At 46.8% G+C, this 24,249-nt stretch overlaps 1 protein-coding gene across 4 annotated transcripts in view; it reads left to right on the top strand.

Annotated features, from left to right (window-relative positions):
- The window catches only part of Cpx (synaptic transmission protein complexin), a 682,070-nt gene that overhangs the window by 620,351 nt on the left and 37,470 nt on the right, over positions 1–24,249 (top strand). For all 4 annotated transcript variants that reach the window (XM_077687874.1, XM_077687872.1, XM_077687871.1 and 1 more), the window contains one exon: positions 19,935–20,098. In XM_077687874.1, coding sequence (XP_077544000.1) covers positions 19,935–20,098 — 164 coding nt within the window. The remainder of the gene's footprint in view (positions 1–19,934; positions 20,099–24,249) is intronic.

Raw genomic sequence — 24,249 nt, 5'->3', positions numbered from 1 at the left:
CATAAAGTCGACAGGGCCGTATCTGTGAAAGGTGAACATGATCCGACACTGCGCCGTCACGCGCCTGAAATTCACTCTGTTAGGAGGGTGAGTGGAACGAGAAAGCTGAAGAAAAATTACCGGAACATATATTTGTGGGTCCCGGTTCAATGGTAAATGTATAATCCAGGCTGTTCGAGATAACTGTATACTTATTGCCGCTGCCTCGCAACACTAGAAGACACTTACTGCGCCATGGAGTACTATGTGTACGCTACTTGCAGCGCCTGGGAATCTTGAAATCATCTCAAGCGCACGTCATATCGTGGGTCTACCTAAGAAAATGCTCGAAGAGACATTGGCGTGGATTCCTTGCTCCCAAATCAAAGTAGGCATTGTACAATTCTTCCCCAACGGAGTGAGCAGTCACTGCTTGTACACGTGACACCTCGACCTGTGCGTGCTCTTCTTTTTAGACATTCCGCTATGGCCTGTGACGTGCGTTAGCAATATACGGAAACAGAAAGAGTAGCGACGCAATAACTGCGTACCGTCGGCGTGCTTGTGCACGCCCTACTCCTGCAACGCGCGTGGCCCCAGTAATCCAAAAAGTGCTGGTGCTACTGCATCGGAACGCCTGGACCTATTTCAGTCTTTTAGTCTGCTTTGGTTTCCCTTTCTTCCTGGCTCCGTTCTCGCGCGCAGTGTACAGCCACGGGGACCGGTACAGGTGAGAAAAATGCGCGCGTGCTTGTAGGCGCTGTAGTTGACACTGCACGCTGCGGACCTCAGGGGAGCGCTCAAGAGGAGTTTCTAATTAAAACAGCCCACAAGCGCCGCTCATTTTTTTGTTTGTCTTTCACCGACGCCGAGGAACCAGCTTATCGCTTAAGAGGCTGTCAGCAGGAGCTAAGTGAAGGGTAGGGGTGCAATAACGGCGGCAGCATTTCGGCGGGTATGTCGGGATGTGGAGGAAGGTTGTCTTGTAAAAGCGACAAGCACAAGACGTCTTTTGCACCTGTACGAAACACTATCGCGCTGTATGATGCTCGGAACAGCTGTTGCAAACTTGGCACCCTGTTCAGTGTACTCTTCTCCTTCTCTTCTTTGTTGTCCCCTTTAGGTCGCAGCTTGTCATTGCAAAAATTAAAGACAGCACTGGGTCATCAGATTTTAACGACGTTGGGCCCTTTTCATGCGTAAGTTTTCGGTGTCGAACCTCGCTAAGCTTTGGCCGTTTTTTTTTTTTTTTTTTTTTGCTGACAAGCGGGTGGCGCGGGGGGGGGGGGTAAATCAGGCTTTAAGAGTACATTATGATTTTCTACCTGTTCATTTCGTGGATTCCCGGACTAGGGAACCACTCCCACTTCAGCGGTTAAAATAAACGTTTTCTACCTACCTACCTACCTATTTTCTACGCATGCAGAACAAGGCGCTGTCTATTTTTAGGCGTGAAATGCCCTGAGCCCCTATCCCGAGTTCGAATATTTGTGTTCACGTGAGTGGGCACCTTTAGTACATATGTCAAAAGCAAAATGCATGTCGGAAAAAAACAAAGAAAACCCACCGTTGCCACATGCATCTGTAGGGCCATTCGCTGTCAAGTAAAGAAAACACTGCCGTTACCCAAATATTTACACATGACACATACCGTCGCGTAGTATTGACAATAGTTGATAGCGCTTTTGAATCACCGGCTCGTTTAATTACCCACTGTTCGGTTTCTTGCTGCCTTGTTACCTCGGCGGCTTTTTTTTGTAGTGGGGATTTTTTTAATTGGTGTGAAATGAAAATATAGCGCAATAAATACGGGGAGAAAAAAGAAAAGTAGACGGGACGAGCGCTCAATTTGTCGTTCTATTTGTCTTCTTTGTCTGCATCTTTTTTGCGTCCTATTTTTATTTCAAGGCCATGAACCAACTCGCCCAGCCAATCATTTTTGTAATGGTGGGCGGGCCGCAACCAGCGGTTAGTGTTTGGCTTGCCTTCCTGCTTGCCTGCTTCGTTAGTCGGAAGGCGCGTTTTCGCGTCTCACGCCCTCCACAACTTTCTCAACGAAAAGTCAACTACCATTTTCTTTTCACACTTGACCTAGGACACACGGTTATGAATTCTTAGATAAAGTTCTACAACATGTTACTCACAAAGCCAAGAACTTTTCACGCATTTGTTCACGAGGTCGACTTTGTTCTTTTTGTTTTCTAATTCTTTCTGCATCCTTCCAAGTGCATTGCTTTTAGACGAACGGCGGCGCCTTACACTGCAAATAACGAAAATTAGCATTATCAATAATTGCTAACGAAGGACAGCAGATCTTAATTTCGCGTGTTCCTCAGTTGTGTGGATTTGTTCGAGGATTGTCTTCCCGCAGAGGCGTACCCGTCTACACAAATGGATAAATTTTTGGAGCGGACGGAAGAAACGGGCGCTAAGGCAAATAACACGAGAGAATGAGGCTGAAGTAACCGCGGCCAAACATTTCATAGAGATAATGCGTGCGCGTAAGCTAATGTACCAGAAAAAACTCATCTGCGCAGAGCTCTCGAATGATCTTTCGCCGTTTGAAAAAGTGGAGGTATCCCAAAATAAACTGTGATCCATATTCAGCCCTTCTAAAGGTTTCGTCGGCAAATCCTAAACCCGGGGAAAACGACAGCGCAATCTCGTTCCCAGCAGGAAACCGAAATGTCGCTGTGGTCACTTTAGCCTGTGTAGGCGCAAGCAGTTTCTGTTTCACAGAAGCATATTCAAAATAAAACATGAACAACACAATAAAAATATACGCAGATTCCTACTTACCGATGCTGTAAGGTAACGGACGCAGTCTACTTTATAAATCGCCTTATTCGCCAGCTTCGACAGATAAATCGGCTTATTCGACCAGTATTTCGACGCTGTAGGGCACGCGCACCAAATTCAACTTTCGGGGTTTTACGCGCATAACCTGCACCTCGACGACGAGGCTCGCCGTAGTCGAGGGCTGCGGAATAATTTAGACCACACTGTGATCTTACGCGTGCGCCAAGATCTCGACGCACGTGCGTTTTCATTTTACAGAAAACCTGGTAGCCTCTATTCGGCTGGGCTTTTGGCTTTTGTGTCATCCATGTGTGAGCAAAAATAATACAGTGTCACGTACCCAAGAAACAGCACATGTTCGATGTGGGGTATTGCACAACGACTTCACATTATGTCTAACTGTATGATTTAGGTCACCCGCCGCGGTGGCTTTGTGGCTAAGGCGTTGTGCTGCTGAGCCCAAGGACGCGGGTGCGATCCCGGCTGCGGTGGCTGTTTTCTGGTGGAGGCGAAAAGTGGAAACGTCCGTGTGTCGAGATTTCGGCGCAGGCTAATAAAGATCCTTGTGTGGTCAAAATTAATCCGGAGACCTTCACTACGGCGCGCCTCATAACCCAGGTGTAGCTGCGGTACGTTAAACCACACATTCAAGCGATGCTTTAACGACGTTAACGCGTACCCGCAGCCTAACGCATATCGTTGCGTTCAACGTTGGGTCCACCTTACGTTAGTCATAGCAACGGCCACAGTACATACCCGCACAGATGCGCTGGCCAACGCTTATCCCCGGGGTACCTTTTCATTTCGTGTGGGTCCCGAGACATGCACTCTGTTTCTTACTCACAGAATTGCGCATACCCGCACACATGTGCTGGACAACGCTTACCAACGGGTTTTAAAGCGAAGCTTTTTACCGGTACCCCCCAAGGGTTCTGTCGCGACCATTGGTGTGAACAGAAAACTCCCGCAAACAAATAAAAGAAGTTACTGGCACCACCAGGAATCGAACCTGGAACGAATAGAAAAACGGATCGAGAGCCCGTTATCTTAACGATTGAGCCACGAGCCCACGCGGAGACGGGGGAGACAGACGGTGCGCTCACCGAGCACATCTGCGGGTTGACCCCCTGCGTTCTCGCTGAATGCTATGTGATTGCGTAACGCGACCTCTCGCGCCGGTGTGGGCTCCGCCCACGGCGGGTGTAGCGGCCGTGTGCGCGCCTTGCGCATGCGCTAGGAGTTCGTAAAAATTAAAGGAAGCTCACACCAACGCATGGCACATCTCTTCTCCTGCGTCTCTGCCGCCGATCTCGTCGCCTCTGTCGGCAGCGGCAGAAGCGGAGGGTAGGTGAGATCGTCTAACACCGGTTTAGAGCTTCCTTTCATTTTATATAAAAAAGAGTTTCCACTCATGTGCTTTACCGTAAAACTCAACCAACCACCATTCATGGATCATGCAATGATTAGACCTTAGCAAAGACTATCTCCTTGAAGTAATAAAGGGTGTGGTTAAGTGCATTTCACTTGTCTCTGTTTTCACTTTTTGTAGCGCCACGTGCGTGAATTCAAGTGATGTCGCGTGGGTAATCGTTGTGGGTGTCGGTTACAGCTTCGCTTTCCAACCACGTTCACAGGGGGGATTGGCGCGATTTTTTTTTCAATTCATGCGAGTTTCCAAACTCGCACAGTGTTGTATACCCCCAAAGCAGCTCATACCCGCAAAAGTGTATTGGCCAACAATTTCACCCCGATCTTTCGCTTTGACAACTGCGAGTACCAAAGCTCACGCAACGTTGCCAACATAGAGCTTAGCGCACATATTGGATGATGCTGGAGACAGAGACCAATGCCGCCGACCATGCGGATGTCTGTGGTGTGAACAAAGGTTATAAAATGCCAGTTTTCACAGTCTGCAGCCCCCCTGGAAAATCCAAAACATACATCGATACCTTCAGGTATAAGCACTTCGGATGAATGAGACAAAAACGAGACACGCCAGTGGTTATCGTCGGCGATTTTAATATTGACATTACGAAATACGACAAGAAGGACTGGTCCTTAGCTTTTGTCTTGGTCAAATTTGTGCTACCATGCAGAAAAGACTCAAATGATGCACCCACGCGGTACATATTGGGTTTCGATTTGATCTTGGCAAGAAAATGACTGCCACTAACATTACTCAAAAGCAATAAATCACTGCATATCCCCATGGGTGGGTGTAGCGGTGTTGCAACATCTTAGCTGGAAATCCACTCTCGCAGGGCGTATCAAATTTTTTTCGCCCCCACCACAGCTACAGGCACCGCGGCTGGGATCGAGCTTGCGTCCTCGGGCTTAGCAGCGCAGCGCTTTAGCCACTGAGCCTCCGCTAAGGCGGGTTAGTGCACCGCGTCCCATACAGCGCACTGCAGAGGAAGAAGTTCTGCTTAGCTTCCTGCACCAATGCGGCGCCACAGAAGAGGTCTCGAAGAAAATATGTCCATGCTCCTAATGCCACATAAGGCTACTGACGCTAATAGGACGCGAAGGCAATGGTTGCACGTCCTTTGTGTGTCCACCTCCATTTATGTCATTCGTGGTTTCTTTTCACAAGAGATGTGGACGTGGCGGTATTGAGTGGCGGACACCAACGCGCCCAACTTTAGTGTGGAAATGTCTCGTCACGTCTGTGTGTAGCCGCGCATTGTGTCGAACCCACGCCGTTCCGCCTACTCGGCGAGCAGTGCGAGCACAATGGTCTCGTATGTCAGCAATAAGAACGGGGCACGCAACGGGAATCCCGCCAGGTGAGCGCTGGCACAAGCACGGGCTCTTGTCCGTCTCTCACGCGCGGACGCTCCGAGGAGGGAAACAATGAGCCTCAATCGTCCCTAGAGGAGCCAGCAGCATTTGTTATCTCGGGGTGCGTCCTCTATTTCTCACCGAAAAGAAAATATAGGTGTTTAAGTGTACGGTAGTTATGAAATTCAGGAACAGGAATATCTAGGGTGGTGGAAGGATGCAAATAAGGGTGAAGTGAAACTGCCCTTACACAAATAGTGTGGCAGACGCTCGCGCTACGAGCTCCGTAGCCCCCCCCCCTCCCCCCCCCCCCCCCCCGAATACACACGGATGCAAGCACATACGCACTCCCGCAGGCACACACACAGAAAGTGGTGGATATACACATATAGACAGACGCGCGTGCATACATACATGCATCCTTCTCTACCCATCTTCTAAGTATTAGAAGAAATGATTCATTCATTCATTCATTCATTCATTCATTCATTCATTCATTCATGGACTTACAAGTGTACTTCACTTATTCCGAATTTTTGTGAAGGTGCGCTGGCATAAAAAGCAGCAATAAAACATAATCTAGAACATTTACGACAATATCGAAACTTTCTGCAGTTAATAAAAAAATATTTTATAGTGGGGTATTCATCCCGTCAAACATGTGCTTCGTAGGGGATGACGTGACTGCCTGCAAGTGCTCTTCGATCAAAAGGATGGCGCTGTGAAGTGAGGCGCTGTTTCTGATAAAATAATGCAGGCTATTTCCGTGTTGATATTCCCTTGTGAATAGCGAGGAAGAAGGAACACGTAAGGATACACTATGACACGAGCACTCTCCTAACTTTACAGGACGTTTACGGTGGCGAGAGAGTCTTGTCCATGCACCAGGAAGGTATCAGGATTTTTCGATAACGAGAGGAGTTTTTCATGAAGCAGTTGAAACCTTCAGCGTGCAAGTCTTTCTGCGTTTTTAAAAGTTGAAATTTCCGATTTTTAATCAGTTTAGCGGGTGAAAAAATGAACGCGTGCACGGCTGTAATCACGTTACCTCAAGTTCAAATGGCAGGCAAGGTTCCTCCGGGCTATCATTTCTTTGTATCGAAATGCTATTTCGGCTAAGCCGCTCTAAATGTGGCATGACGCGTATTTTGGGCTGTATCATCGTTTCGTTATCATCAGGGAGCGTAGATGGGTACACAGGCACCGCAACGTTTCTTATAGGACGATGTCTATGTACAGCTCGTTATCACTCTAAAGCTCACCGTATCCAACAATGTACCCTCCTTTGCAAAGAAAGCGCGAAATGGAGAGAATTCTTGGCAAACCATTGAACTGATTCGAAGCAAAGTGGATGAGATTAAAACAAAATGAAAGGTTTGAATACTGTGAATGATGTCCGCAGAATTTGGATTATTTTTCTTGACTTTGTTATATTTCGTGACCAAAATGGCAAAAAACCAGCTTAAAACGCCAAACTTCTAACCCGGTATCTGGCGAAGCGCATTAACTATCACAGCAGTCCAAATTTTATTTATCAGCGGCTTAAAGCGCCCGTCCTCATACCCACAAACGTCTGGAATTTTGAGAAGAACTTCTTGCTGGGCTAGTTGGTGAATAGACGCCATGATTTGAAGCGCAACAAAAACACACGGACGAAGAACAGTGTAGACGGGACAGGCGCTACCCGTCTACACGGTAGCGCCTACCCGCCTACACGGTACACGGTAGCGACGGGATAGCGCCTGTCCCGTCTACACTGTTCTTCGTCCGTGTGTTTTTGTTGCGCTTCAAATCATGGCGTCTGGAATTTTCTTTACAGCGACGATTTCGCACCCGTATAGATTTTTAAAAATGCGCCATCAACGTACAAAATACTAGATAAAAATGTCGTCCGTCTAAATCCTTAGTAGGGGAAATTTAAAGTAAGAGGAGGAAGTAAACTCCCCGAGGAACGACATCATTAATTTAAAACACTTATAATTCTCGGAACCAGGCGCTTCCAGCGTTAATTGAAAAAAAAGTAAGGGCCTAACTCAGCGTTTTATGGCTACCATTCACTGGAATTTAGCATTGTCGTTTAAATGTGAGGAGTCATTCAAATCGCCTGACTTTATTGATGTTGTTTACTTTATTTTATTACTTCATATTTTGTTTCGGACTTATTTCCCGTGGCGCAACGACATTGGGCTCAGGCGTTTAGGGCGTCTTTTAAAGATGGAAATGAGGATTCACCGCGCCTTAGCAATCGTTTTTTTAAAGCTGTGTAGTACTGCGCAGACTCCGTGTTTTAACGGTGGTTGCGTAGTACAACAAAAATACTACACCTCTCTATTATAAGGACATTTTCAGCAGGTTTGAATAACTTTAGCACTTTCTCCTCCTTCTTCTGTCCTTGCGTTTGCGTTAATGGGGCGGCTACAAGGAGTGAAATGGTTTTCTGGGCTGTTTCGGTGTTTGCCGCGTTTCGGCCGTCCTTTTTGCGTTATTTTTTTGCTCGCCGAAGGCGCGTTTATTTCGACGGGTTTGTATATTTTTGTCATTTCCACGGTTCATACCTTGTTGCTATATACTGCAGACATGTCCCGGGTTTAGTATTCGCTTCTCTGGCCGGCTCCAGTTTTTTTTTAGCGAATCTGGTTTTTCTGCATGTGGCTTTTGGGGAGCCGGCAAGTCCTGCGGGCAATTAAAAAAAAAAAGAAACCTGGTACAGCCAATATTCAAGTTTTCACACTGTAGACAGTCCTAGCATCGAGTTTCCCCATCACCGAAAAGGTCGGGCTCAGATTTCCGTGGCTGATTGCGTGGAATCCCATCGTAACGGTACTTTTCCTACCTATTTTTGTTATTCTTGCTTTATCTGCGCGTGCTAATAACGCGTACAATGTGAAATCGCCCGCTGGGAGCTTGATTGCCTGCTTTATCGGTTCCCAAGAAAAGGAACACGCGAAACATGAGGTGCAGGCTGAAAGCGTTTAGATCTTTTGAGTTCAGTGACCTCAAGGGTGATCGTATCGATTCTCCTACTGGAGAGGCACACAAAGTTTGATTTATAGTTTGGCTTTCTGCCGAAGTAACAACATTACTTAATATCTTCAACGCTACTTTACAAAAAAAAATTGTTTGTAATGTCATCTTTTAGCACTCCATTTCACCATTCTATAAGTCAGCGCGAATACGATTGAACACACGGTGAAGACCTCTGGGTGCAAAAACCTCGGTTGCAGTTATGAGCCTGACATAGCACATATAATGTTCGGCCACATGCAGTCCGCTGCGGATGATAGTGTAGCACTCACTCGCAAAGTATACTTCAAAGGATGCATACAGACTTTTATGTCAGCAAGTTTTTTCATTGTAAAACACAGAAGGTTTTGCATTGCAGGCTCAAAGCAGGCGCGGGTCGCGGAGTTTTGAGTTAATGAGTTTCCCGCATGCACAGATGCACTGACGACTGCGGTATTCCTTAACGTGTGGCTTTATTTATTATAGTATTCTTAGCAATTTCGACTTGAAGGCAAAACGAAGGACAGTCGAGTATAGGATACACGGGACACAATGCTGAGTACTGTGTTTCACTGTCTGCTGCGTACCTTTCTCGACCGTCCTTTGTTTTACGTTTAAGTCGAAATTACTAATGACCATTAACAAACACACATAATCGCAACAAATTATACAGGTGCATTACTTTTCTTTTTTATTTGCGTGCTTTTTTACCTGCTGCTTTGCCTTTGCCTTCCCGGACGTCAATCAGTTATCGCTACCTAGAGGGGAATTTTATGCCAGGAGTACTACACACCGTGATAAATTTGACACTTGTTTATCATGATTTGGCCCAACTTTTAACCTGTGAGTTCGAGAGCCCTTGCTGCACAAATGAGAAATTTACAGAAGAGGACGAAGCCTGGTGCTAACAATTAGACTACGCTAGTGGCCTGTATTCAAGATTCGAGAAACTGAATTTAAGCTCCATGACCATATCCAATCGACCATTGGTTTGAAAGTTCAGATAGAAATTGTTTTACAGCCGTTACCTTGTAGTTCCTTTATGGCGGCTCTGAATCTGGCATTTTCATCTCAAAACAATATACACCCGTGCGCACACATACACGCACAAAAAAATAAAAAAAAGGAAGAACTAATACGAACCCCTCAAGAATTTTTTTAAAATGTGCGGCTGCTTGTCGCAGTGAATGTAGACCGTCTTTGTTGCTCTGTCCCTGTCAGCCTCAATTGCTAAGTGCAACAGCGAGCGTGCTTCAAAAGGTTCCGCTGAAATTAAACCGTCGCCTCGGCCGAGCGAGGGGGATAAAACAGAATGCGCCGATCGTGTTTCACTGAAAGGCCAGCTGGGGCGCCGGCCCGGCCTGGTCTTTCGATTCAACGGGGAGCCGAAGTGCGAGCGCCGTTCATAAAAAAAGCCGAGAGCCGCGGAGGAATGGCCTTTTATTCTGGGCGCCGTACACGATCTTCTCGCGCACCGCCGCGAAGCGAGTCGTTATCTGGAGTGAGCAGCACTAATAGGCGGCTCTGAATATTCGAGCAGCCGCACCGACGATTGGAATTCCTGCCGGCCACTGGGCAGCCACAGAACGCGGCGGGGCCTCGACTGCTCGCGTGGACGCCTTCGTGCACTATGCGCATATCGAGCCGCCATGACTGCACCGCCGGACCTCCTAAAAAACAGCCGATGCTTTGACGACAACCGGGAGGTGCCTTATTTCACGTAGCACAGGACAGCAGCACGGCTACGTATTTTCGTACCCAGTGTATAGTCGTAGTGGTCAGACAATTTATTATTGTTATTATTATTTTATTATTATTATTATTATTATTATTATTATTATTATTATTATTATTATTATTATTATTATTATTATTATTATTATTATTATTATTATTATTATTATTATTATTATTATTAAACCTTCGTGTTATGCGTATAACTTATCGCTGTCATGTTCAGTGAGTATTTCCTGTTTTTCACGTGCCTTGAACATTTCGCTGTCCGAGCGTCATGGCTTGCAACGCTAGGTCTCCTGTTTCTTTTCTTTTCTTTTCTTTTTTTTTGCTGTTTTGCTTTCTGAGATTACTGTAACTATCTTTACTTTATTGTTTCTTTCATGCATACAGTTTTGTGTGTTGTGTTGTCTTGATTTTAGTTTGTTTTTATGTACGATTTGTATATGGTGTACCAGTACCAAGACCCTAGGGTTGTTCCTGGGCACCGAAAATAAAGGTTGATTGATTGATTGATTGATTATTATTAAGTTCCTTTCTATCTTTAGGCACCGTTTCCGTCATGTACGAGAAGACGCAAACGGCAGCATGTCTTGTCTCAAAAGTATTCCTTCCCTTTGGTGTCGACGAATGAGAGCTGACATTATCTTTCTTTATAAACTTCTTCATGGTGATATTTTGTGTGATGACTTGGTTGCACTTATCAATGTCAACTTGCCGAACAAACTTTTCCGAAGATTTCGAACTTTCAGAACAGATGCTTTAAGTAAACGATGCTCGTCCATCTGCAGAATACAATGTGCATATAATGAATATTCCGATCGTCTTGATATATTCCAGAGCTCTTTGTCTTTGTTCTCTAATGAATTGAAAACTGTTGTAGCTTAAGTGCCTTTATGTCATTTATGTGCCGTATTTCTGTTCCGTATTTATTTTATGCAAATCATCATCTTGCTTCTTTGTTTTTCACTTTTCCTGATTTTGTGTTGCTTGAATTTCTGTCGGTTTAGGTGTCAGTGCTTGTAACGCTGAACTTCGTTTTTCCATTTTGAAACTTCCTAACATTTTGTTACAAAACCTTTGTTTTATGTGTATAATCTATCTCCGTCATGTGCATTGAGTATTTGCTTGTGTATTTTCAATTTTTCACGTGCCTTCAACGTTTTGCTGGCCGGGTGTCATGGCTTCTAACACTAGGCTTCCTTTTTTTTTTTTTTGCTGTTTTGCTTTCTGGGATCTCTGTAACTATTTTTATCTTATTGTTTCTTTCATATATATGGTTTTCTGTGTTGTGTTGTCTTGATTTTAGCTTGTTTTTATGAATGCTTGTATATGGTGTACCAGTACCAAGACCCTAGGGTTGTTCCTGGGCACCAAAAATAAAGGTTGATTGATTGATTGATTGATTGATTATTATTATTATTATTATTAATATTATTATTATTATTAATATTATTATTATTATTATTATTATTATTATTATTATTTAACGCTGAAGCTTTTTTCTTTTTTTCATTTTGGAACTTCCTAACATTTTGTTAGAAAACCTTGATTTTAAACGTATACTCTGTCGTGTTCATTCAATATTTGCTTGTATAGTTCCTTTTTTTCACGTCTTTTGAACGTTTCGCTGGCCGAGTGTCATGGCTTGCAACACTAGGCCTTTCCTTTCTTTTTTGACCTTTTGTGCTTTTTTTCTTTTTCTGTTTGCTTTCTAAGATTTCTGTAACTATTTTTTACTTTATTGTTTCTGTCATACATATTGTTTTCATGTGTTGTCTCGTCTTAATTTTAGTGGGGTTTTTTTTGTTTTGTATGGTGTACCAGCACCAAGACCCTAGGGTTGTTCCTGGGCACCGAAAATAAAGGTTGATTGATTGATTGATTGATTGATTGATTGATTGATTGATTGATTGATTGATTGATTGATTATTCCTTTGGCGTCTTTTTTTTGCTTTGTGTGCCAGCATCAAGGCGCATTAAGCTGTTATTGGGAACGTTAATAAATAATGAGTTTTGTGATCGATTGATTCGATAAAAGAAAGAATACGAGGGGCAGAAAACGCACACGCAGAAAAAGATGCAACATTGGCGAGCCTTCGCATTCTCTTGGGCACGCATTCGCGTCGACGCACCGTCCAACGCTCGCGCCCGCGCACAGGCTGATTATATAGGGCTATGAGGTGGGCGTGTTAGCCCCAAAAAGCCACCCCGTTTCTTGGCCAATCCTCCACGTGGGTATGTGCCACTAGAAGAGGAACAACAACAACAACAACAACAACAACAACAACAACATCGAAACGATTTCACAAAACACCGAGTAATATGCTGACAAATCCTAGAGCGGCAACGGAGAGCGTGTACGTTGGGTGCGGAAGCGTTTAGGGTGCCCCGCCTCGACGTCCATCGCCGCTTTGGCACCAAGGCACCCTATGGGCACGCGGGAAATAACGCCGTCTGTGAGTGAGCACGGAAGCGACGCGAGCGTTCCCTCGCGTGAGGAGAGAGCATAAAATTTGTCGGTCTGATTGGGAGTGCTAAATGGGGTGAGGCGTCGAAGAGACGACCTCCGTCATGTCGTGGTAGCGTGGTGAACGAGCTTCTTGCAGGGGAGTTGGCTCTGTTCCGACGATGGAGAGCCAAGAGCCACATTTAACTTTTTTAAATACGCGGCCAATATAGAGCAGCGATGATACAGGTAGCAGCACACTGGCGTGTTTACAACAGGACAACTCGAACGGGCAGAGAAACGTTCTCCACGGGTGCCAAGGACGGACTACCTTTCCGTTCGTCCTGGTGAGGGAAGGCAGTCCTAGCACACACACACACGCACAAGTACTCTCGCAGAGCCGGAGAGGTCGCTGCGGCAAGCTCCTGCACGCTCACGAGGATTCTGGCCACGCTGTATTCTTGGAGTGGAATCAGCGCCGCAAGTGATCTTCCTCTAGGGATGCTTTCCACGGGGCGATACCCATACATCAGCCTCTGCTCGATAAATAAAAATATTTATTCTCTCTCTCACGTCACTAGTGCTATGCGGGAAAGTATCACGGCGTGCCGTCGAAGCCCGCACACACACGCCTACACGCACGCACGAACGCACGCACGCACAGTCGATACGTAACAGGAGTCAATAAAAGATGTGCTGTGTGGTTACGGTAGATCACTTGCGATAGCGCGTTGGGAGCAGTTGCCGACTGAGCAGTTGCGAGAGCGACGCCGTTCTCGAGATTGAAATCGTGCACAGATTAAGAGTCCAGCTGCGGAAGGCATCGTGGAGGAGTAGGAGGCAAGAGCCTGCGGTGCCAGAACGCGAAGCAGATACTCGCCGCCGATGAGGACAACCGCAACATCTTTGCCACCATTTCGTTTAGCATCGCATCCTAATCACATAACCTTTGATATATTTGGCCATTACGCACCGAAGCTTCAATTGCACTACGAGGAGCACAAATAGTGGACGACTAAGGATTAATTTAAACCACCTAAGGATCTTTGCGTGATTCCGAAATCTCTACACACGGGCGTTTTCGCTTTTTGCCCCGAACAGAAAAACGGCCGCAGGGGCCGGGATCGTACCTGCGTCTTTGTACACCGCATCACAACCGCAATTTTAGTTGCAACGCATCTCATGCTCGCCCCTCTGTCCTTCCTGCGTCTGTCCGGCGTTGTCCGCACAGCTGCGCCTCTCCTTCTGTCCTCTCTCCGATAGCGAACACTCTCTCCCAAATAGCTGCGGGTTGGCGCAGAGCGCTCTCACTCCGTTGCTAGGCGCCGGTGGGCCGCGCTGCGCGCGCTGCGCATGTGCAGTACTCTCTCTCTCCGCGCTCTCCTCTCCTTCGGGCGCTGTGAATATAAAGCGGCATGCCGCGCTCCGGCGGTCTCAGTCGACGGTCGTCCGCCCACCTCCCCTTCGCGTGAGAATCCCTGCTATAACCGTAATCAATCCGATGGAAAACGCCAATGGAACCCCCCATGAGATGCGTTGCATCACACCAGGGTTCCCGCGAGGGGAGGTGAGCGTAATTTTTTATAGTAGCACCATCGCAGTGATATATGGCAACGTCGTGGCAACATCAGAGCAGCAGCGCTGGTATTTTCACTTTATCGGTTCGAGGAATAGTCTGCCATTTTTTTAAATCAAACTTTGTTGTGGCGAAACGCACCAACGGATAGTTTTCTGAGGTGACTGTTTCCGATATGCCATGTTCATACGTCGCCGTGCTTGCCGGCCGCATGAACCCGGCGTATATATCTGCCACCGTTAGCGTCAGGTAGTGTTCCGTTCATCCACTCAGACAAAAAAGAAAATCAATGCCGGTCTTTTTCTGACCGTTCTTCCCAACCCGAAAAAGAAATGTCCGTCTGTCGGATGCTATGGCTTTTATTCGCACTTGGTAGCGAACCAACCATGAACGAAATTATTTCTTATTGCCATTGCATTCTGTACGGGGTGAAACATTTTTTTGGTTAAAAAGGTTTCGGTTATCTTTTCTTCAATATGCTGGAAGGAAGATCAAGGCAAAAGTAACTAGCGCCAGAAGCCCCACAGCTTAACTGTCGTTTCGATAAGATTCAGGTCGCCTGCAGGCGTTTTCCCCATACACAGTCACCTTGTTGCTGATAATCTACATTTTTAAAGTTAAACCTATCCTCGAACCCACAGGCAGTGTAAGACTTTTCGTCCCTGGCCAAATTAGGGATACTGTTCCCCACTGGGTTTATAACGGATACTACCACAGTGTTGTGGTTCTTGTGACGTTGTAGACATTAGTTAGAGGGCCTCTGCGCCAGATAGAGAAATTCAGGCAACGCGAGCGCTTACATGCAAGTCCAGAGTTGCCTGAAGCGATACCGTGTCAAGAGTTTGCAATGAGGAACAATTTTTTTTTCTTATTGGGCTCAGGCGGCCACGGTAAGTTTCTTTTTTATACGGTGGTTTTTTTTTTTCCTACATTGACGTGTTTCGTCGGACGGCGTCGCCCAGCCTTCGAGTTTCGGACTCCATTGCGCCTCACGGATTCACAATCCGTCTCTGAAAGGCCTGCATAACCATCCCGCCTCGAAACCATCGCTGCTGTTTGCTTCATTGTTGTTTTGTTGAAGCGTCGGCAACTTCGACTTTTTTGCTCCCTTATTCCCGCCGCCTACGCTCACTTTCCGCTTGCTCAACTCTCTTAGCACATATAAGAACTGTGCGACGGCTATCATTCAGTCTGCAGGGTACCATCTTGGCGGGCGCCAAGACTGTAGCGTCCAGACTTCGTCGATGCACCGTCACTTTTCCTTCCACCGTCCCGTAGCCTTTTCTGGCGTTTGGGAAGGGAAACGGTTATGCCGCTCCTCTCTTTTTGTTTTGTGTAAAATGTTCAGGCTTTCCAGCCGACCACGAACTCCCAGCCGTACGGCAGATCCGAGTAGGCTGACACGAGGGAAGCTTTAGAAGGGGGCGCGTCGCGTGCGCTGCTGTATAGCGCCAGAGTTCTGCGATGCGTGGCCGTGTTCCCAGCAAATGAGTGCGGTAAACAATGGCTAACGCGCTACGCGATGCAGCCGCCGGAGGCATTGGCCCGCAGTGGAGGAGAAGAGGACGACGGCTGTGCGTAGGGGGCGGGCGCGTGCTGCATTGCGTGTTTTATTTTGGCTCATTTGTTTTCGTTTCTTTTCTTTTTTTTTTTTGCACCGCCGCTTTGGTTTTTATTATGAATTGTTCCTAACCGGCTCCATACGCCCACAGGACGGAAAACAAAACTTTACAAGGACGAGGGTATACGCGAAAGCGCGCGTATCGTAAATCAGCAGTCGGGAGCGCGCAGTGGCCCGCGAATTGTTGTTCCGTGCGCGCTCTGCCCCGCTCCACGATGCTGCGGCAGTGAGGGTCCGGACATCCTTCGCTCTGTTCTTACAAGTGAAAAAAAAAACGCAAATGTGCGTTGCTGTGGTGCGCCATCAGCAGCCCCGCGTTTCGCCAAGCGAAATCCACTGGGCCGTTATGAAGCGCAAGGCAGACGCAAGGACGGATATTTGCAACATTAAGTGATACCGCTTATGGCTTGCGTTTCTCAACTCAAGTCTTTACTGGCCGGGCTGCCACGACGAGACTTGAGCAGCCGTTGGAGCAATGGCTAGCCTATTGGCAGTCCTCCCAGTTTTTCGGGCTAATGGCACATCGGAGATTGCGTTTAACTGGCCGGTGGGGCCCGGCGACTGCATAACCGCCTTCTGCTGTTGCAATAGCGTTCACTCGCGCTACACGTGGGACCGTTAAAATGTAGCAAGCTTTATTAGCCATTTATGTGAAAAATAGAATAGACTGGCGAGTTTATTCCCCAACCAGCTCTAGCCAGACACACTAAAACTCTGCAACAACATGTCTGCTGCCAAGCCCTCTCAAAGCACGCTGTTTAGGCTGATCGCACTGTTTGGTCGTGTAATCAGCGCATTGTTGTTCGAAAAAAGAAAACTGGATTATTTCTCCGCCTTCCAATAGAATTGCCAGGATGTAGCAAACAAATCCGCTCTTTTAGGCTGGAATTGCCACTGCGCCACCTTCACTGCCATTGACAAATGGATGGGACAAGATAAGCTAGTAAGCCTGATTTTTTTTTTCATAAGCGTCGGTGTTGCAAGGAGAGGGCCAGAGCAAACTCGCATTAGGAATTGCTTTCTGCGACAAAGAAGCAAAATTTTAAATTTGCTATTTTGCGTACCGAAGCTACACTTTGATTTTAAGGCGACTCGTGGGGAATGGCTTTACATTAGACAGCTTGAGAATCAATATCGCACGCCAGAACCGCGTACGTACTAGCGTTTTATTTGTTCTCGCCACCATCACAAATGCGACCTCCGTGGCAAGGAATCAAACCTGCGACCTTGTGCCCATCTGTACAACGCCCTGGCCGCTGAGCCAGCTCGACGGGCGACGAGGAAGACGGTGTCCATTCGAAAACGTCAAGGAGGTTCCACAGAGAGCCGTCGGTATGCGCTCTACGGTGAAAGTCGTTAAGAACTAAGCAAAACCATCTGGATGAGGCGGTAGCAACACAAATGGGAGTTCCATTCTGCTACTATACACTTAACAAGAATAGACGCATGTTGGTTTGCCATTGCACAGAGAGTTTCTCAAAAAAAGGTTCCTTCACCGGAATCGGAGCTCGAGGACACAAGCGACAAGGGGACACTGAATTTGTGCCTTCTTGGGATGACTGGCAAAGCGGACTGCATCAGGCTCATTGTAAATAGCAAACCAAAGCATTACATTTTGACTGAACATTTTGCTATATTTAGACCACCGCTAAATTATTAATGGCACTGCAATAATTCATTTTTACTAGCAGAAGCTCATACAAACCCGATTCCCGCTCTGTATTTCTTTCCCCAAGCGTATAATGCCATTTACATTTAAGATGACCATTTAGTGAGCTGTAAGTCACTGCTTGCCACATCCTAAACCAGGAGGATAGAGACTAAGTCTTCGAAAACATTGTGTTCGTGTACGAGAGCGGGGCGTAATGTCTGTCCACAAGGCTGCACCTTTTGTTCGCTTCCGCGAGCCCGGAATGATTTCCTTTTTGTCGTGAAGTTATGACGGTGGAAAGATTCTCTCGTCTTCTGAGAACCTCAAAGTCTTTCATCAGCGCATTGTGCGCGTCGAATTTCTCCACGCTCACTTAATCCGGGCAGCGCACCGAAAAAACGGTGCGAACAACACAATGACGAGCCCCGACGTTTCCTCCGGGCCTCTGTATTTTTTCTTTCGTTGCGACTCCCTGCTCCGTGCGGTGGGGCCTTAAATATTCCCCGCATGCCGAACAAACGAGCGGATCGAAGCAGCGTGTCACAGGCGTACGCACTCGCCTTGCACAACGTTGTGATTGAAAAGCGGTTGCGGTCGTCGACGGGCTCCCCTTAGTACGGCGGGGCGGGAACCGCCCCCGTGTTGAGTGTCGCACGCCGGCTGCCGTCTACCCCGCTTGTATTATACAAGGTTTTCGTGTTCTTTTTTTTTTCATTTTTGTTTCCTTCCTGCTTCCTCCGGGTCTTGCCTCTTATATTTGTCGGTTTCTCGCGGACGATCGGTTACCTGCCCGGAAGGAGGACTGAGAAAGAACGAAAGGAAAATTTGAGCCGCTCATGCAGCGGTTTAGGGGCTTCACGACGTTACAGCACGGACGAAAAAAATAGAATGAGTCGACGCGAGAGTGCACGAGCGAATAAGCAGCTTAACTGCGATCCGCACTAAACCGTCTACAGCAAGTTAGGGAAGTACGAAGGCCTGATTAAAACGCGGCAACGTCGGGATGCGAGCATGTCCAGTCAGTTGCGGAAGGCGACGAAACCGCTCCTTGGCCTTGGCCGCTCTCGCGCCACAAAAATCAATCCGAGAGCTTGCCGGAAAATTTGACGTTTTCCCTTTCGTTTTAAATTTTCTTACGTGTGCGAATGTTCCTTTCTTTTTGATAAAGAAGTAGGGCATGGCAACGGGCACTGCATCACACGACTCATAAAAATATGTGTAACGTTTCCCCAGCGAAATCTGGTGTAGTAGTCAATTTTGCCAATTCACCCAGTGAAATTGAACTACTTTAGTTACCACTCATACAGTGTGGAATTCATGTGGTGTATATTCCCGGCCCGAAGGAAAACAACGTTGCTTGATCAAAATCAACGATGTTCTATGTCTTTCGGCGTCTTAAAGAGCCCTAAAATAATTGCTGGTATGAAAATGCTGATCAGAAACGGCTTGGCGAAATTGCGAGAAACTCATTAAAAGGTTTGGTAACATGGGCAAAATGCTAGAATGCGCGCGATGCTGACGTTGTACCGTTCCGGGCAAACTTGCAATGCAAAAACACAAAATTTACGAAGTGTGCTTTGCACAGACAAGAAAGTCGGAATGATTGCTTCTATTCTATGCCTTGGTATGGGCCAGCTTCCGTGCGAGGCTAATTCGTGGTTACTAAGAGTGAATGCAATAGCTATAAAAACGACCCCTTAATTTTTTCCTGGTTTGCCTTCTTGTCTGGGCGCCCCGTCGCTCGTTTTTGTTGTTTTCGTTTCCCAATTCCACCCCACATTCTTCTGTCCGGCTGCGTGTCTCGTTTCCCAACAGTTTTTTTTATTATTCTTAAATCGCAACCTCCGGCGCAAGTAATCGAAGCGTAGCCAGAGATGAACACTTTTTTCTTCGTTTCGCAAAACCGTACGTTCGTGCACTTCTCCCGATTCTCGTCTTCAGGAAAGAAAGCAGCGTACGCCCTCAATAGTGGAAGCCGTTCGGTCTCTAGGTGCCAGCTATAGTGTATTTCGCTAGGTGGACTTGAGGCGGGCGGTCGCGCAACTGGTGTCGCGCGCGCGGTGGCGGCCGGCGTTGCTGCGAGCGGAGGGGGCGCGGCGCCTTCCGCGGGCGGCCGGTCGCGGCGCTGAGCGCGAGCGTCGGGGGCCCCTCCAGGCCCGGGGCGCTCTGGCGGGGCGCGCAGTTGAGATCGAAAAGTAGGAGCCAGCGCCACGAACACCTGGCGCCAGACGCCATCCCGAGGCGGAATTGGGCGGCGTGGGGCTGCGACAGTCCACAAGTGAGCGCATTTCCCCGGCTGGGGAGCTCGCTCACGCTTTGCCCCTCTCTTTTCCGCATGCAGGCCAGATCGGAGGGGACGGGGAGACCTCGGAAGACAAAGAAGCCGAAGCCGAAGCGGAGCAGGAGCGGCTCGAGGCGCTACGGGAAGCCGAGGAAAGACGGAAGGAGAAGCATCGGCGGATGGAGGAGGAACGCGAGAAGATGAGGCAGCAGATCCGCGATAAGGTGAGTGTCTCCCACCCAGACAGGGCCACCCTAGGCCCCTCAGGCCGCCAGGTAGTGCGGCCATTTCCGGAAGCCGGCTCCAGACGATGTGCCGCGCGGAGTGATGGGCACGTGGGGGGCACCGCTAGGGAAATCTGGGGAACTGGACGTTACAGGGCTCAGAATTACAAGTGCGACTGGTTGCCTCATTCTCGCTCGCCTTGCTCTGAGCACGGATGCGGCACCCGTCGTTTTACGGGAGAATAGCCCAGGTGAGTTCTCAACAGGCAGCTACGGGACGTTCGTTCAGACCCAACTAAGCTAGCATCAAACGAAGTTTGTGGCTACAGCTCACATCTGTCGATAGTCAGTTTCAAACACCGATGTCTTATCGTCACGAGGACGCAAAGCTGTTTAAATATCCATAAATTTCTCTGCTGTTTAGCTCCTATAGCAGATTTTTGTAAGCCTGTGATGAGTGTAAACCTGTTGTTTAAAACAAAGTATCCCTTTCCGCAGTATTTCGACAGGCATTTACGTATGTGGATACTTCTTACAGTTATCCGGTCAACGTTATATGTGGAGATCATGATATGAACAAGCATTACTCCTAGTCCACATTAAGCTTGCCTGTCATGCTTCTGCTGTTTTGAATGTAAGTGTTTATAAAAAATAGCAGATCTCAAATTAGTACATATACCGTGGCGCACTTCTGTTTTATTTTTATACCTTCCGCACTAAAACTTCAGAAAACTTGTTGTGTTAAATACTGTGTTTAGTATTCGAGTTAAATACTATTCAGTTATTGTAGATACCATTAAATAGCTCCCAATATTGGCTAGCCCTGAACTTCTTCACCGAGCTGTTTCGAAGTGAGGCTTTGGATCGTGGAGCAGGGATAAAACACTACTGCGGCGCCACATTCGGGGAACTGAGTGGCAGTTTCCTTCCACAGGGAGCAAAGGTGACTCGCAGTGCTATGCGCCAGAGAGGAAGAAAAGAAAAATGAGCTCTCCAACCTCAAATATTTTGCCACAGAAGATACTCACCTTGGTACCAGGGCTTCGACAATGCCCCGAAGTTAACCTCGTCGTAATATTGGAGCATGGCAGGAGCTCTTATTTGTACAAAATTCTGTCAAGCCCGATTTGCAGCTAAACTAAGCCACTAAATTATCGAGCTGGGGAAGTTCTTTTCTTTTTTCTCGCTATGTGGCAAGTACTGTTTAAAGTTCAATTTTCTGCAGGTATTAGTGGTGAAACAGCCAGAAGACTCATTTCTTTCATGTAGGAGTTATCGGACTGCCGGGATACATTTAGAGCCGCATTATTAGTGAACGCGCTTGTGGCTGCAGGGTATACGCAAGCAACATATTGCTAGGGCTACGACACGTACCACCTACCTTGCCTATACTCCTTGCCAGAAGCAGATTTTTCATGATAAATTAATGCTAGGATAGGCTTGGAATCCTAATTTATGTTTAACCTTATATGTTTCCCTTACTGTAACAACCGGCGTAACAGCGTTTAATTGTAGTGCAGAGAACAGACAGGAGGGCGGTCCCACCAGAGAAGCACCGAGCCGCCGTTTGTTCCTTCGTATTTTCAGTTAGTGGAATGGCAAGGTTGAAGTCCGATAAAATAAGTGTTCGATTCCTAACGCAGCACAGCGTTGTGTAAAAACGATGTTGAACCACGACGATTTGTTCGGTGCGATATCCAAGATTCCGTGAGAGACTAAGAGGGAGCACAAAAAAAGCTAGGGAAAAACAGGACGATCAACTGGAATAGTAGCTTGTCGGAGCAACACCATAGGGAGCTAGGGAAACAGGACGTAGTGCGGTAGGAAAGAAGGTGGCGTGCCCGACGTGGGCGCGTGGGATTATTTAGGGGCCCCTGCTCCTTTAATAATCCCAGCCACCATCACATACAGATGTGAATGCCTGAAACAATAAGTAAATAATTTCTTGTACTGGACCAGCGGTGGAACAAGCTTAATAATTTACATAATTGTAGTTGAGAAAGAAGCCATTCGAAAGCAATGGAATGTGAACGTGTGTCGAGCAGGTATGTGGCTCCATAGATCCTAATGATGTTGAGAAACAGACATCCCGCTTACCCCTGCATCTTCGCTTACCCCGCCGTCTTCGCCAATAAGTTTTAGGAAATAAAAAAATATTTTGCAGTTTCAACACGTACATAAAAATGATCAAGATTTTACGCACATCCGCACAAAAGCGCAATGGTTAGGTTTCAGATTGGCATTTGAAAGATATTATCCAGTACTAACGCCAGCCGCAACCATCCTGATTGGGTTCATGATCTTTACAAACCTAATATTTTTATACTGCTAGGTGATAGTATTGTGCGGGCAGGATAATTCTGCACAAGTTACCAGAAGAGTCACAAGTTCGCTATCAGAAACGGCATGAGACAATAACTCCAAAATTGTTAACATTCTCTCTCTCCGGACGTTGTTAACGTTCGTTATGGACCGGATACTTAGGAATCTTAATTTGGAAAACTCTAGGATACGACTAAACGAAAAAAACATTAGCCACCTGAGATTCGCGGACGACATTGCTTTGTTTAGGCATGATGCAGAACAGTTGCAAATAATTCTTCAGCCACTGTACTCAGAAATCTCCGTCGTAGGGTTAAAGGTGAATATGAATAAATCGAAAGCAATGCTAAACACTCAGAAAGCCTCAAACTTTAGTATAAGAAAGGAAGTGATCGAAGAGGTGGACGAATATAACCATCATGGTCAAGTCGAGTGCTGACCCCATAACAAAAAGTAAATCCGGCATTGAATTTTAGGGTGAGGTTACATTCGTCACTATCATATAACGTATAAGCTCGAAAAGAATGACCGAGTCAAGCCAAGCCAATTCAGTTTTATTTTGAATCACAGTGATACGGGCAGGATCGGGCAAAAAGGGAACAACTTTCACCTGGGGGAACACCGAGCCCCCTGGGTACGAGGCATACATCAAGGGCACAGCTCACGCCCTGGCAAAACACACTTCATGCGCTTCATGCGCTCAATTGGTATAAGATCGGTATGGAGCGCGCTTCAACTAAAACATTACCTTTATCAAGTAACACTTATACATTAATTATACACTACTAAGATCTTATCTTAGTAGTGATCTTAACCAACCAATGATCTTAACCAACCAAAAAAATGGAACAGAAAATAAAGCAGCGCACGCCAGCCATCCACAAGAATACAGAATACGCATAACGAGTGACATTTGCAAGTACTGAAATGTAAATATTACAGGAAGTGCTCTCGTGTGGCGCGAACAGTTGCCCCTTGCAGAGAAAAAATGTTTGAAATGAACTGCTTTAGCAATCTTGATCATGCATACCGCATAATTGGCCATCCATGCTCAATGCGGCAAAAGGGCAGATGCCAGAACTGGTGCTTTTTTTTTTATGTATACAGCCAATGTGTACTACCGGTGGTTAGTTAAGAAGCAGAAACTCGGGGACTTGCTAAACGCCTTGCAAGACACCTAGCAACACCCAGCAACACATAGCAACACCTAGCAACACCTAGCTAAACACCTAGCAAAACACCTAGCAACTTTGGTCAATCCAGAGAGCTACGGCAAGAAGTATGATGGGGGTAACGCTTAGGGATAAGCAACGAGCTTCGCGGATCAGGAAGCAAACTCAGGTGCAAGACATCCTAGCTCCAACGGAGAGAAACAAGCGCAGTTTGACTTGACGTGTAATGTGGAGATGTGGCAACAGGTGGACCGTCCGCGGGGTCGGTGAAGACAACGAACTCAATGGACAGTGACGAAATAAGAAAATTCGTGCTAAATGTTGGATTCGGACGTCGCTAGACAGGAGTGGTTGAAAGACTACGGGTGAGGCCTTGGTCCTGCGGCAGACATAAGTAGGCGGCGGATGAGGACGACGATGACGTCGTTGACGATGATGAGATGAAGCCTAAAGCTTTACTAAGTCGAAGCCAACACGCTCAGTCCAGTTTTGACCACGAAAACTGTAACTGTTACTGGGACTTGTCAGCTTTCATGCCCCTTGCTTGTTCATGTCCGAAATACAATTTCCAAGGCAATCAACTTTATACAGAATGCGAACTTTAAATTAAGGATACCTTTAATGACATGACCTTTGTTCGTGAGCCTGTATCCCTCA

The sequence above is a fragment of the Haemaphysalis longicornis genome, unplaced genomic scaffold (assembly GCF_048455015.1).
Source record: "Haemaphysalis longicornis isolate Haplotype H1 unplaced genomic scaffold, Haemaphysalis longicornis Haplotype H1 scaffold_1, whole genome shotgun sequence".
In the NCBI taxonomy this organism is placed as follows: domain Eukaryota; kingdom Metazoa; phylum Arthropoda; class Arachnida; order Ixodida; family Ixodidae; genus Haemaphysalis; species Haemaphysalis longicornis.
This window is presented reverse-complemented; position numbering and strand designations above follow the sequence as displayed.